The sequence below is a fragment of the Cherax quadricarinatus genome, chromosome 8 (assembly GCF_038502225.1).
Source record: "Cherax quadricarinatus isolate ZL_2023a chromosome 8, ASM3850222v1, whole genome shotgun sequence".
Lineage (NCBI taxonomy): Eukaryota > Metazoa > Arthropoda > Malacostraca > Decapoda > Parastacidae > Cherax > Cherax quadricarinatus.
Window position 1 is genome coordinate 14,090,029 of NC_091299.1, and position 14,354 is coordinate 14,104,382.

A 14,354-nucleotide genomic window follows, 5' to 3' on the forward strand; every position below is an offset into this window, starting at 1 on the left:
CCGGTCCACGACCAGGCCTCCCGGTGGATCAGGGCCTGATCAACCAGGCTGTTACTGCTGGCCGCACGTAGTCCAACGTACGAACCACAGCCCGGCTGATCCGGCAGCTCCCTGTCCAGCTCCCTCTTGAAGGCAGCCAGGGGCCTATTAGTAATTCCCCTTATGTTTGGTGGGAGGCTGTTGAACAGTCTTGGGCCCCGGACACTTATGGTGTTTTCTCTTAGGTGCTCCTTTCGCCTATGTTCTTAATATCAAGAACTAGCCAATCATAATCTCAGCCTCTGTTCCACCTCGCCCGTCCCAGCCTCCGCCTCCGCCCTGTACACACCATCTGGACCAGGAGGGACCACACCAAACACCAACCACACACACACACACACACACAAAAAAAATATATACAATAACAATGATCGCACAATCAATTTCAATTAATCGGATTTTGGTTGCCGCCTTGTATGGTCCCACGCCACCTGTTGCCATGGTCACAGTGCATACACATCTCTGTTGGTCTCTATACATACACATCTCTGTTGGTCTCTATACATACACATCTCTGTTGGTCTCCATACATACACATCTCTGTTGGTCTCTATACATACACATCTCTGTCGGTCTCTATACATACACATCTCTGTCGGTCTCCATACATACACATCTCTGTTGGTCTCTATACATACACATCTCTGTTGGTCTCTATACATACACATCTCTGTTGGTCTCCATACATACACATCTCTGTTGGTCTCCATACATACACATCTCTGTTGGTCTCCATACATACACATCTCTGTTGGTCTCCATACATACACATCTCTGTTGGTCTCCATACATACACATCTCTGTTGGTCTTCATACATACACATCTGTTGTCTCCATACATACACATCTCCGTTGCTCTCTATACATACACATCTCTGTTGGTCTCCATACACACACATCTCTGTTGTTCTCTATACATACACATCTCTGTTGGTCTCCATACACACACATCTCTGTTGGTCTCTATACATACACATCTCTGTTGGTCTCCATACACACACATCTCTGTTGGTCTCTATACATACACATCTCTGTTGGTCTTCATACATACACATCTGTTGTCTCCATACATACACATCTCCGTTGGTCTCTATACATACACATCTCTGTTGGTCTCCATACACACGCATCTCTGTTGGTCTCTATACATACACATCTCTGTTGGTCTCCATACTTACACATTTCTGTTGGTCTCCATACATACACATCTCTGTTGGTGGTCTCCATACATACATATCCCTGTTGGTCTCCATACTTACACATGTATGTATCTGTTGGTCTACAAACATACACTTTAGGGTGGTCTCCATACACACACACATACCTGTTGGTCTTCAGATATACACATCCCTTTCATGTACCTCTGATGAGTTTCAAGTTTTTCTACCTGACTGACCAGGTTTGCCTGGCTAATCAGGCTGTTGCTGTTGGCGACCCGCTGGCCCACATTCATCACAGCCTGGATGATCTGGCACCTGCTGAAGACACTTGTTCAGCGTCTTCTTAAAGATGTCTACACTTGTCCCAGTAATGTTTCTGATATCTTCTGATAAGATATTGAATAGTCTGGGTGGTGCTAGGACACAGACATCCGTGCTGGTCTCAAGACATCCCAGGTGATCTACAGATCCTTATACATAAGAACATAAAGAAGAAACACTGTAGTAGGCAGGTCCTTCTCAAACCTAAACCCACTAACAAAAATATTTGCCCAATCCATTTTTAATGCTATACGTATAAGGAATAATAATCTTTGATACCCCTATTAACTCATGTGCAAGTCCCATTCAAATCAATCCCCTCTCATACACCACAGCACCGTATCATCCTTTGCGGATGATACTAGGATCTGCATGAGGCTGTCATCTGCTGAGGACGCGGTTAACCTCCAAGAAGATATAAACAAAGTTTTCCAGTGGGCAACGGTAAACAATATGATGTTCAATGAGGACAAATTCCAACTACTCCGTTATGGAAAACTGGAGGAGATAATAACTAGAACAGAGTATACTACTGACTCCGGCCATACAATAGAGCGGAAAAATAATGTAAGGGACCTGGGAGTAGTAATGTCTGAGGATCTCACTTTCAAGGATCACAACAGTGCCACGATCGCACGTGCAAAGAAAATGATAGGATGGATAATGAGAACTTTCAAAACGAGAGATGCCAAGCCCATGATGATCCTTTTCAAATCACTTGTTCTCTCTAGGCTGGAATACTGCTGTACATTAACATCTCCATACAAAGCAGGTGAAATCGCAGATCTAGAGAGTGTACAGAGATCCTTTACTGCACGTATAAGTTCTGTCAAGCACCTTAACTACTGGGAACGCTTGGAAGCACTTGACTTGTACTCGTTGGAACGCAGGAGGGAGAGATATATCATAATCTACACTTGGAAAATCTTGGAAGGAATGGTCCCAAATCTGCACACAGAAATCACTCCCTACGAAAGTAAAAGACTGGGCAGGCGATGCAAAATGCCGCCAATAAAAAGTAGGGGCGCCATTGGTACACTAAGAGAAAACACCATAAGTGTCCGGGGCCCAAAACTGTTCAACAGCCTCCCATCAAGCATTAGGGGAATTACCAATAAACCCCTGGCTGCCTTCAAGAGAGAGCTGGACAGATACCTAAAGTCGGTGCCGGATCAGCCGGGCTGTGGCTCGTACGTGCGGCCAGCAGTAACAGCCTAGTTGATCAGGCCCTGATCCATCGGGAGGCCTGGTCATGGACCGGGCCGCGGGGGCGTTGATCCCCGGAATAACCTCCAGGTAACCTCACCAGTCGGGTATGTAGGGAAAAACTGAGGGAAATGGAGGGTAAGGCAGTTATCACTACAAAAAATAGCCTAGATGTGTGTGTTTAGATGAAAGGCTTGACCAGGTCTAAGTATAAACCAGTTTAGGAAGAGAGGTAAAAAAAATATAATGACTCAAGCTACAGCCAAGGAGAAAAGTGATTTACTGTATTGCTAATATTATTGTAATTCTTATACTCAGCCGATTTCTTTTTAATGCTCACGAAACTCCTTTTCATGTAACTGATAGACTCCTATCGTACTTATTCTTACTGTAATTAATTTTCATGCATGAGTTTTACTGTTCCTAACTAGTTTCCTCTTTAGGATTACTACACTTGTTCCAGCAGTGATTGTGATATCTTCTGGCAAGATGTTAAAATGACTGCGATCACTGATACTGATACAATGTTCTCTCATTGTGTCCAAACGCTCTTCTTAAGGAGTTTAGTCTACACTTCCTCCCATATGTCTAACTCCAGTATATTGTTAGGGCTCCAGTGAGTACATATTAAGGACTGAGACATTCCCAGTAATTTAAATGCTTTACTGGCTCTGTGCAGGCCGTAAATGATCTCTGTGTTTCAGCTCTGATATCTCCCCTGCCCTGAATGGAGCAAGAGCTGAAATATTGAATTTATGGAAAGCTGACAAGGTGAATAATACGTATGGCAGCTCGATACAGCCATGACGGAGGTGAGAGAAACAACCCAGGGCTCACACCACCACTACTCTCTAACTACATCATACAGTGCCTGCAGTACATGTCTGTAAAATGTGGGCCAGTATAGGAGGGGTAGTGAACATAATTAGTGAGACCCTCTCACCAGGCTTTACCACAAATCTGGCGCCGACAAGACTTGACGGGATACTGAGTGTCCTCTGGACGAGTGTGGACAAGTGGCACACCGCTGGGACACTGTCAGACCCTTAATTCAATTAGGCATATTCGATGCTGTATAGGCAGCAGGTGCCGGCCCCGGCGGGCTGTGGGAATATGGGGCAGCTGGCTACCCCGCCCGTCATGGGAACGCAAGGTTCAAGCCCCTTCCCCAAGGGACATGATATTCCTAACCACAAGGGAATGACTGTCTAACACTCACCAGTTACCATTGAAAACACATTTCCCACGATGATCGTAGTACCATCAACCAAGATTTTCAATAATATCGCACCGATACAAATAATTACATGAAACTTGCTGATCATGGATTTTTTTACAAAGAAATAGGCTGTGTGGGAGGCAGACGTGCGTGAGCAGGTTATGTGAATAAACACAACCCGAGAAAATAGCAACAGCCGACAGGTGCAAGCATAATCAGGTGATCATACACAAAACAATATGTGTGAAGAGGTAGGATACGGGAGTAAAAAAAAGCAGGACACAGGCATGAAGAGGAAGGAGACAGTTGTGAAGGAAGCCATGAAGATGACGGGGTGGATAATGAGGACTTTCAAAACAAGGGAAATTGTGACACTTTTCATATCACTTGTGCTCTCTCATTTTAAATTACTGGGAATGCCTTAAAAGTCCTAAATATGTACTCACTGGAGAGGAGAGATACATGATAATATATATCTGGGAAGTACTTGAGGGCCTTGTCCCAAATCTACACACTACCGAAACATACTGGAGCGAGAGATATAAAAGGAAGTGCAAAAATAAACCCAATGAAAAACAGGGGGTGCAGTGGGTAGCATAAGAGAACATTGTATCAACCTCCGTGGCCCCAGATTATTCAACATCTTACCATAAGATATCAGAAACACGGCTGGAACCAGCGTAGAAGCCTTCAAAAGGAAACTGGACAAGTATCTTCACCAGGTGCCAGATCAACCAGGCTGTGATGGATATGTGGGGCAGCAGGCCACTAGTAGCGACAGCCTGGTTGACCAGGCAAGCCGGAGACGAGCCTGGCCCAAAGCCGGGCTCCGGGAGTAAAAAAACAAAAAGTCAGAATTCATCAAAGGTAAAGGGCAGGATGCAGGTGTGAAGGAGCAGAACACAGGTATTAATGTGCATAACACAGGTATGAAGATGGGGCATGACACAGGTATGAAGATGGGGCATGACACAGGTATGAAGGTGAATGACATAGTTATGAAGGGGCAGAACACAGGTATTAATGTGCATGACACAGGTATGAAGGTGAATGACAGTTATGAAGGGGCAGAACACAGATATTAATGTGCATGACACAGGTATGAAGATGGGGCATGACACAGGTATGAAGATGGGGCATGACACAGGTATGAAGGGGCATGACACAGGTATGAAGGGGCATGACAGTTATGAAGGGGCAGAACACAGGTATTAAGGAGCATGACACAAGTATTAAGGTGCAGGACGCTGGTATGAAGGTGCACGACACAGGTATAACGGGGCAGAACACAGTACTTACTCGCAAGTGGACTCAGTTCCGGTATTGGAGACACAGGTGCCGCTGTTCTTGCACGGGTTCGGGGAACACGATATAAAACCTGCAAAGATACAGAATGTCAAACGTAAAGCAAATCTCTGTAGAATGATGTAGGTTAGGACAGGAGATTATACACACCTTAACTACTGGGAACACCTGCAAACACTTGACTTGTACTCACTGGAGCACAAGCGAGAGAGATACATCATAATCTACACCTGGAAGATCCTGGAGGGACTGGTCCCTAACCTGCACACAGAAATCACTCCATACGAAAGCAAAAGACTTGGCAGGCGACGCAACATACCCCCAGTGAAAAGTAGAGGCGCCACTGGTACACTAGGAGAAAACACAATAAGTGTCTAGGGCCCAAGACTGTTCAACAGCCTCCCACCAGCAATAAGGGGCATTACCAGTAGATCCCTGATTGTCTTCAAGAGGGAGCTGGACAGATACCTAAAGTCGGTGCCGGATCAGCTGGGCTGTGGTTCATACGTTGGATTGTGTGCGGCCAGCAGTAACAGCCTAGTTGATCAGGCCTTGATCCACTGGGAGGCCTGGTCATGGACCGGGCCGAGGGGGCGTTGATCCCCGGAATACCCTCTAGGTAGACTCCAGGTAGGTAGACATTACCTTGAGTCGATATTGGATCACCGCCTCCAGCGACCCGGTCCAATTACATATATTTATAAATCTTCAGTAATATGTGATATCCTGGTGTCAGTACACCAGACGAAACATAACACCGTGTGACTCAGTACACCAGACGAAACATAACACTGTGACTCAGTACACCAGACGAAACATAACACCGTGTGACTCAGTACACCAGACGAAACATAACACCGTGTGACTCAGTACACCAGACGAAACATAACACCGTGTGACTCAGTACACCAGACGAAACATAACACCGTGTGACTCAGTACACCAGACGAAACATAACACCGTGTGACTCAGTACACCAGACGAAACATAACACCGTGTGACTCGGTACACCAGACGAAACATAACACCGTGTGACTCGGTACACCAGACGAAACATAACACCGTGTGACTCGGTACACCAGACGAAACATAACACCGTGTGACTCGGTACACCAGACGAAACATAACACCGTGTGACTCGGTACACCAGACGAAACATAACACCGTGTGACTCGGTACACCAGACGAAACATAACACCGTGTGACTCAGTACACCAGACGAAACATAACACCGTGTGACTCAGTACACCAGACGAAACATAACACCGTGTGACTCAGTACACCAGACGAAACATAACACCGTGTGACTCAGTACACCAGACGAAACGTAACACTGTGTGACTCAGTACACCAGACGAAACATAACACTGTGTGTCTCAGACGAAACATAACACTGTGTGACTCAGTACACCAGACGAAACATAACACCGTGTGACTCAGTACACCAGACGAAACATAACACCGTGTGACTCAGTACACCAGACGAAACATAACACCGTGTGACTCAGTACACCAGACGAAACGTAACACTGTGTGACTCAGTACACCAGACGAAACGTAACACTGTGTGACTCGGTACACCAGACGAAACATAACACTGTGTGACTCAGACGAAACATAACACTGTGTGACTCAGACGAAGCATAACACTGTGTGACTCAGACGAAACATAACACTATGTGACTCAGTACACCAGACGAAACATAACACTGTGTGTCTCAGACGAAACATAACACTGTGTGACTCAGTACACCAGACGAAACATAACACCGTGTGACTCAGTACACCAGACGAAACGTAACACTGTGTGACTCAGTACACCAGACGAAACAACACTGTGTGACTCAGACGAAACATAACAGTGTGACTCAGACGAAGCATAACACTGTGTGACTCAGACGATACGTAACACTGTGTGACTCAGACGAAACATAACACTGTGTGACTCAGACGAAACATAACACTGTGTGACTCAGACGAAACATAACACTGTGTGACTCAGACGAAACATAACACTGTGTTACTCAGACGAAACATAACACTGTGTGACTCAGACGAAACATAACACTGTGTGACTCAGACGAAACATAACACTGTGTGACTCAGACGAAACATAACACTGTGTGACTCAGACGAAACATAACACTGTGTGACTCAGACGAAACATAACACTGTGTGACTCAGACGAAACATAACACTGTGTGACTCAGACGAAACATAACACTGTGTGACTCAGACGAAACATAACACTGTGTGACTCAGACGAAACATAACACTGTGTGACTCAGACGAAACATAACACTGTGTGACTCAGTACACCAGACGAAACATAACACCGTGTGACTCAGTACACCAGACGAAACATAACACCGTGTGACTCAGTACACCAGACGAAACGTAACATAGGATCCTGAAGAGGATTCCAGAAGTGTTCATTACACTTTAGTTATTTATAACATGGTGTCATTGAGCACAATAAAAGAAACATAACATGGTGTTACTCAGTACACTAGACAAAGTGATGCTCAACAACTGTAGAGAATGCAATATTTCCTGCAAGAGTTAATATAGCGATCATGCGCAGTATGACGGAACCAGCGTCACTGCATGGTATGTCATGGTCCACCATGACCGTCCTTCGTTATACAGTAAACAGTCTCTGGTATTATTCACTACAACACACACACACACAGGAAGTATTTCTTCAGCCACAGAGTATTCAGGAAGTGGAATAGTTTGGGAAGCGATGTAGTGGAGGCAGGATCCATACATAGCTTTAAGCAGAGGTATGATAAAGCTCACGGTTCAGGGAGAGTGACCTAGTAGCGACCAGTGAAGAGGCGGGGGCCAGGAGCGAGGACTACCCCTGCAACCTCAACTAGGTGAGTACACACACACACGTACACACACACACACACACACACACACACACACACACACACACACACACACACACACACACACACACAGATGTAGTCCCAATCTTTAAAAAAGGAGACAGACATGAAGCATTAAACTACAGACCAGTGTCACTGACATGTATAGTATGCAAAATCATGGAGAAGATTATCAGGAGAAGAGTGGTGGAACACCTAGAAAGGAATGATCTCATCAACAGCAGCCAGCATGGTTTCAGGGACGGGAAATCCTGTGTCACAAACCTACTGGAGTTCTATGACATGGTGACAGCAGTAAGACAAGAGAGAGAGGGGTGGGTGGATTGCATTTTCTTGGACTGCAAGAAGGCGTTTGACACAGTTCCACACAAGAGATTGGTGCAAAAACTGGAGGACCAAGCAGGGATAACAGGGAAGGCACTACAATGGATCAGGGAATACTTGTCAGGAAGACAGCAGCGAGTCATGGTACGTGGCGAGGTGTCAGAGTGGGCACCTGTGACCAGCGGGGTCCCGCAGGGGTCAGTCCTAGGACCAGTGCTGTTTCTGGTATTTGTGAACGACATGACGGAAGGAATAGACTCTGAGGTGTCCCTGTTTGCAGATGACGTGAAGTTGATGAGAAGAATACACTCGATCGAAGACCAGGCAGAACTACAAAGGGATCTGGACAGGCTGCAGAACTGGTCCAGCAATTGGCTCCTGGAGTTCAATCCCACCAAGTGCAAAGTCATGAAGATTGGGGAAGGGCAAAGAAGGCCGCAAACGGAGTACAGTCTAGGGGGTCAGAGACTACAAACCTCACTCAAGGAAAAAGATCTTGGGGTGAGTATAACACCAGGCACATCTCCTGAAGCGCACATCAACCAAATAACTGCTGCAGCATATGGGCGCCTAGCAAACCTCAGAACAGCATTCCGACATCTTAATAAGGAATCGTTCAGGACCCTGTACACCGTATACGTTAGGCCCATATTGGAGTATGCGGCACCAGTTTGGAACCCACACCTAGCCAAGCACGTAAAGAAACTAGAGAAAGTGCAAAGGTTTGCAACAAAGGAAGTATTTCTTCAGCCACAGAGTAGTCAGTAAGTGGAATAGTTTGGGAAGCGATGTAGTGGAGGCAGGATCCATACATAGCTTTAAGCAGAGGTACGATAAAGCTCACGGCTCAGGGAGAGTGACCTAGTAGCGATCAGTGAAGAGGCGGGGCCAGGAGCTCGGACTCGACCCCCGCAACCTCAACTAGGTGAGTACAACTAGGTGAGTACACACAACTACAATGAGCTGTTACTGCTGTGGCACCGTCACACTGCACCTGCTGGTCCCAGCCTATGAGAGTTCCGTTATCAAGTCTATCAACCAATCAGGATGGTCATCCAATCTCTTGTGATTACCCGTGTCGTCATGGCATTAGATACCCTCTACTGGCTCTGTATTCACACACCGTTGACCTAGAACCGAGTATCCATACAACAGTGCACAAATGACTAAAGTATTGTTGTGAATAAGGTTGCTCACTTTCACCCGGTCACATTCTCTCCAAGCTAAACCAGCAACCTCTGTGAAACACTTTCAAAACATGATTGTAAATAATACCGTTTAACATTATCTAGGTTATAACTTTAGTAGGATGGTTGATCACCAGACTAAGTGGTGGTGGGCAGGCAGGGGTTATCTCTCAGGGCACAGTCACCCAGTGGTGGTAGGAAGGCTGGGGTTACATGAAGGTTACCTGAAGATGATTCTTCAGACCAGTCCCAAACCAGGCTATTGAAGCTAGCAACACGAAGTTCAACGCAGGCACCATAGCCCGGGCGGCCGGGTGATTACGAACTAAGTAACACAGTCACTTCCCTCTTAAAGACAGCCAGTGGTCTAATGGTAATTATTCTTATGAGTGAAGGGAGAGTACTGTAAAGTCTTGGTCCGTTTACTTATACTGAGTTGTCTATGCTCATTACACCCCTGCTTTTTACTGCAAGTATTTTACACCGAGTTTCTTGCTCTCGTGGGGAATAATTTCAATATGGAAATTTGGAACCAAATGCCTCCAGATTTTTTCAGGTATAAATTATGATGTATCTTCTGCACCTACCTTCTAGGGAATACAGATCAAGGAACTTCACATACTCCCAATAATTAAGGCGCTTTACCTAATTTATACAGGTAGTGAAAATTCTCTGTACATTCCCCAGTTCTGCAATTTATTTTGTCTTAAAAGATATTGTCATTTTTCAGAAACATTGCAGTTTAGAGAACACAAGTGACTTAGAGTATCACCACTGTTTTGAAGGTTCTAGTTACCCAGCATATCAATTTAATTGCGTTTGTAAAAGCTATACTGTTGTGGTCCTTGAAAGTAACATCTAAAATTATCACGCCTAAGTAACTCACGTTCCTCTTCAAGCTTTATAGTCCGTTCCAGTTTTTATTTATTTAAATTTTTGGTAGTAGAGCAAGAGAAATTTAGCCTGGTTAGTATCAACTTTTATGTTTGTGGTGTCCTCGAAGGATACTACTCTCATACAAATTCTAGTATAGTCTGCAAAGGATGATATAGTGTCATGGTTTGTCTCTGCCATGTCGGGTATAATAATGGGAAAGAGAATTGGGGTGAGTACTGTACCCCGAGGAAAAGACATTTTCACTGTGGCAAGATATGATTTTACGTTGTTGACTATGTATTACTCTTTTGGTCCGATCACCGAATGGAGGTGGAAGCAGGAACGCACGCACGCACGCACGCACACACACACAAACACACACACACACACACACACACACACACACACACACACACACAAGAAATGGAAGGCACTGACGAGATTGGAGAAAGGGATTACATAGTAGGTACAATTCAGTCAGGGGAACATAATGTGGTCATTGCAGTGATGTATAACCCACCACAGAACTGCAGGAGGTCAAGAGAGGAATACGAAGAGAACAACAGAGCAATGGTAGACAGACTGGCTGAGGTGCCAAGAAGAGCTCACTCGAGCAGAGCAAAGTTACTGGTTATGGGCGATTTCAACCAAAGGGAGATCGATTGGGAAAAGCTGGAGCCACATGGGGGTCCCGAAACATGGAGAGCCAAGATGATGGATGTGGCACTGGAAAACCTCATGCATCAACATGTTAGGGACACTACCAGAGAGAGACGGGAGGATGAACCAGCAAGACTGGACCTTGTGTCCACCCTGAGCAGTTCAGACATTGAGGACATCACATATGAGAGGCCCCTTGGAGCTTGTGCTCGAGTGATTCTGAGCTTTGATTACACAGCAGAGTTACAAGTGGAGGGGGTAACAGGAGTCGAATGAGAAAAGCCAAACTATAAAATGGGGGACTACACAGGTATGAGGAACTTCCTGCAGGAGGTTCAGTGGGACAGATAATTGGTAGGAAAGTCAGTAAACGAAATGATGGAATACGTAACAACAAAATGCAAGGAGGCAGAGGAAAGATTTGTTCCCAAGGGCAACAGAAATAATGGAGAGACCAAAGTGAGTCCTTGGTTTACCCGAAGGTGTAGGGAGGCAAAACCTAAGTGCACTAGAGAATGGAAAAGGTACAGAAGGCAAAGGATCCAAGAAAATAAGATTAGTCGAAGAGCCAGAAACGAGTATGCACAGATAAGGAGGGAGGCCCACCGACAATACGAAAACGACATAGTATCGAAAGTCAAGTCTGACCCGAAACTGCTGTATAGCCACATTAGGAGAAAGACAAGAGTCAAAGACCAGGTGATCAAGCTGAGGAAAGAAGGTGGGGAACTCACAAGAAACGATCAAGAGGTATGTGAGGAGCTCAACACGAGATTTAAGGAAGTATTTACAGTGGAGACAGGTAGGACTCTGGGAAGACAGAACAGAGGGGGACACCAACAAGGAATATACCAATAAGTGTTGGATGACATACACACAACTGAGGAGGAGGTGAAGAAGCTGGTAAGTGACCTTGATACCTCAAGGGCAATGGGACCGGACATCTCCCCATGGGTCCTTAGAAAGGGAGCAGGAATGCTGTGTGTGCCACTAACTACAATCTTCAACACATCCCTTGCGACTGGGCAACTACCTGAGGTATGGAAGAAGGCAAATGTAGTTCCCATTTTTAAAAAAATGAGACAGAAAAGAGGCACTAAATTTAGACCAGTGTCACTGACATGTATAGTATGCAAAGTCATGGAGGACATTATCAGCAGAGTGGTGGAGCACCTGGAACAAAACAAGAGTATAAACGACAAGCAGCACGGATTCATGGAAGACAAATCCTGTGTCACAAACCTTCTAGAGTTTTATGATAAAGTAACAGAAGACACGAGAGAGAGGGGTGGGTTGATTGCATTTTCTTGGACTGCAAGAAGGCCTTCGACACAGTTCCTCACAAGAGACTAGTGCAGAAGCTAGAGGATCTGGCACAAAAGGAAGGGCACTGCAATAGGTCAGAGAATACCTGACAGGGAGGCAACAACGGGTTGTGGTACGTGATGAGGTATCAGTGTTCGCCTGTGATGAGCGGGGTCCCACAGGGGTCTGTCCTAGGACCAGTGCTATTTCTGGTATATGTGAATGACATGATGGAAGGGATAGACTCAGAAGTCTCCCTGTTTGCAGATGATGTGAAGTTAATGAGGAGAATTAAATCAGATGAGGATCAGGCAGGACTTCAAACAGACCAGGACAGGCTGGATACCTGGTCCAGCAACTGGTTCAACTGGCTCAGAGGTGGCCAAAGACTGCAAACCTCGCTCAAGGAGAAAGATCTTGGGGTGAGTATAACACCGAGCACGTCTCCGGAAGCACACATCAACCAGATAACTGCTGCAGCATATGGCCGCCTGGCAAACCTGAGAATAGCGTTCCGATACCTTAATAAGGAATCGTTCAAGACACTGTACGCAGTGTACGTCAGGCCCATACTGGAATATGGAGCACCAGTTTGGAACCCACACCGGGTCAAGCACGTCAAGAAATTAGAGAAAGTACGAAGGTTTGCGACAAGATTAGTTCCAGAGCTAAGGGAAATGTCCTATTTCCAGAGCTAAGGGAAATGTCTTATGAAGAAAGGGTAAGGGAAATCGTCCTGACGACACCTGGAAGATAGGAGGGTTAGGGGAGACATGATAACGACATACAAAATACTGCATGGAATATACAAGGTAGACAGAGACAGTATGTTCCAGAGAAGGGACACAGAAACAAGGGGCCACACTTAGAAGTTGAAGACTCGGACGAGTCAAAGGGATGTTAGGAAGTATTTCTTCAGTCCTAGAGTAGTCAGGAAGTGGAATAGTCTTGCAAGTGATGTAGTGGAGGCATGAACCATACACAGCTTTAAGACGAGGTATGATAAAGCTCATGGAGTAGGGAGAGAGGACCTAGTAGCGTTCAGTAAAGAGGCGGGGCCAGGAGCTGAGTCGCGACCCCTGCAACCATAATTAGGTGAGTATAATTAGGTAAGTATATATACACACACACACACGGACAGGAGCTTGGACTCGACCCTTGCAACCTCAACTAGGTGAGTACACACACACACACACACACACACACACACACACACACACACACACACACACACACGGCCTAGTGTCTAATCGACATGCCCCTAGGACAGAATGGTAACTAACACACATATCTCCTTGGGATTGATTTAAGAGTCAGGGTGGCACCAGGTCAACTATATTAATAAGTAACTCTGGATCACCTGTGGCTCCACCTTTGTGTCTTCTCGCTCAGCGCTGCTTGAGGGACTCCAGTTCCCGGATCAGTCACTTTAAAAGGGTTTGTATAATTACGCATTTGTAGCTACAAGAGCAGTGCAAAGATCGTGGTGTCCCGCTACCGATGTGTGTGTGTGTGTGTGTGTGTGTGTGTGTGTGTGTGTGTGTGTGTGTGTGTGTGTGTGTGTGTGTCTGTGTGTGTGTCTGTGTGTGTGTCTGTGTGTGTGTCTGTGTGTGTGTGTGTCTGTGTGTGTGTCTGTGTGTGTGTCTGTGTGTGTGTCTGTGTGAGTGTCTGTGTCTGTGTGCGTGTGTCGGAGTAGTGGTCAACAGAGTTAAATCGGAGGCTGCCATAGTGAAGAGCTCTGTTCCACAAGGCACAGTACTCACCCCCATCTTATTCCTTATCCTCATATCAGACATAGACAGAGATATACATCATAGCACCGTATCATCCTTTGCGGAGGATACTAGGATCTGCA

At 45.7% G+C, this 14,354-nt stretch overlaps 1 protein-coding gene across 1 annotated transcript in view; it reads right to left on the reverse strand.

Annotated features, from left to right (window-relative positions):
* Positions 1-14,354, reverse strand: part of N (neurogenic locus Notch protein) — a 361,384-nt gene that overhangs the window by 272,856 nt on the left and 74,174 nt on the right. The window contains exon 2 of the mRNA XM_070082900.1: positions 5,245-5,323. Coding sequence (XP_069939001.1) covers positions 5,245-5,323 — 79 coding nt within the window. The remainder of the gene's footprint in view (positions 1-5,244; positions 5,324-14,354) is intronic.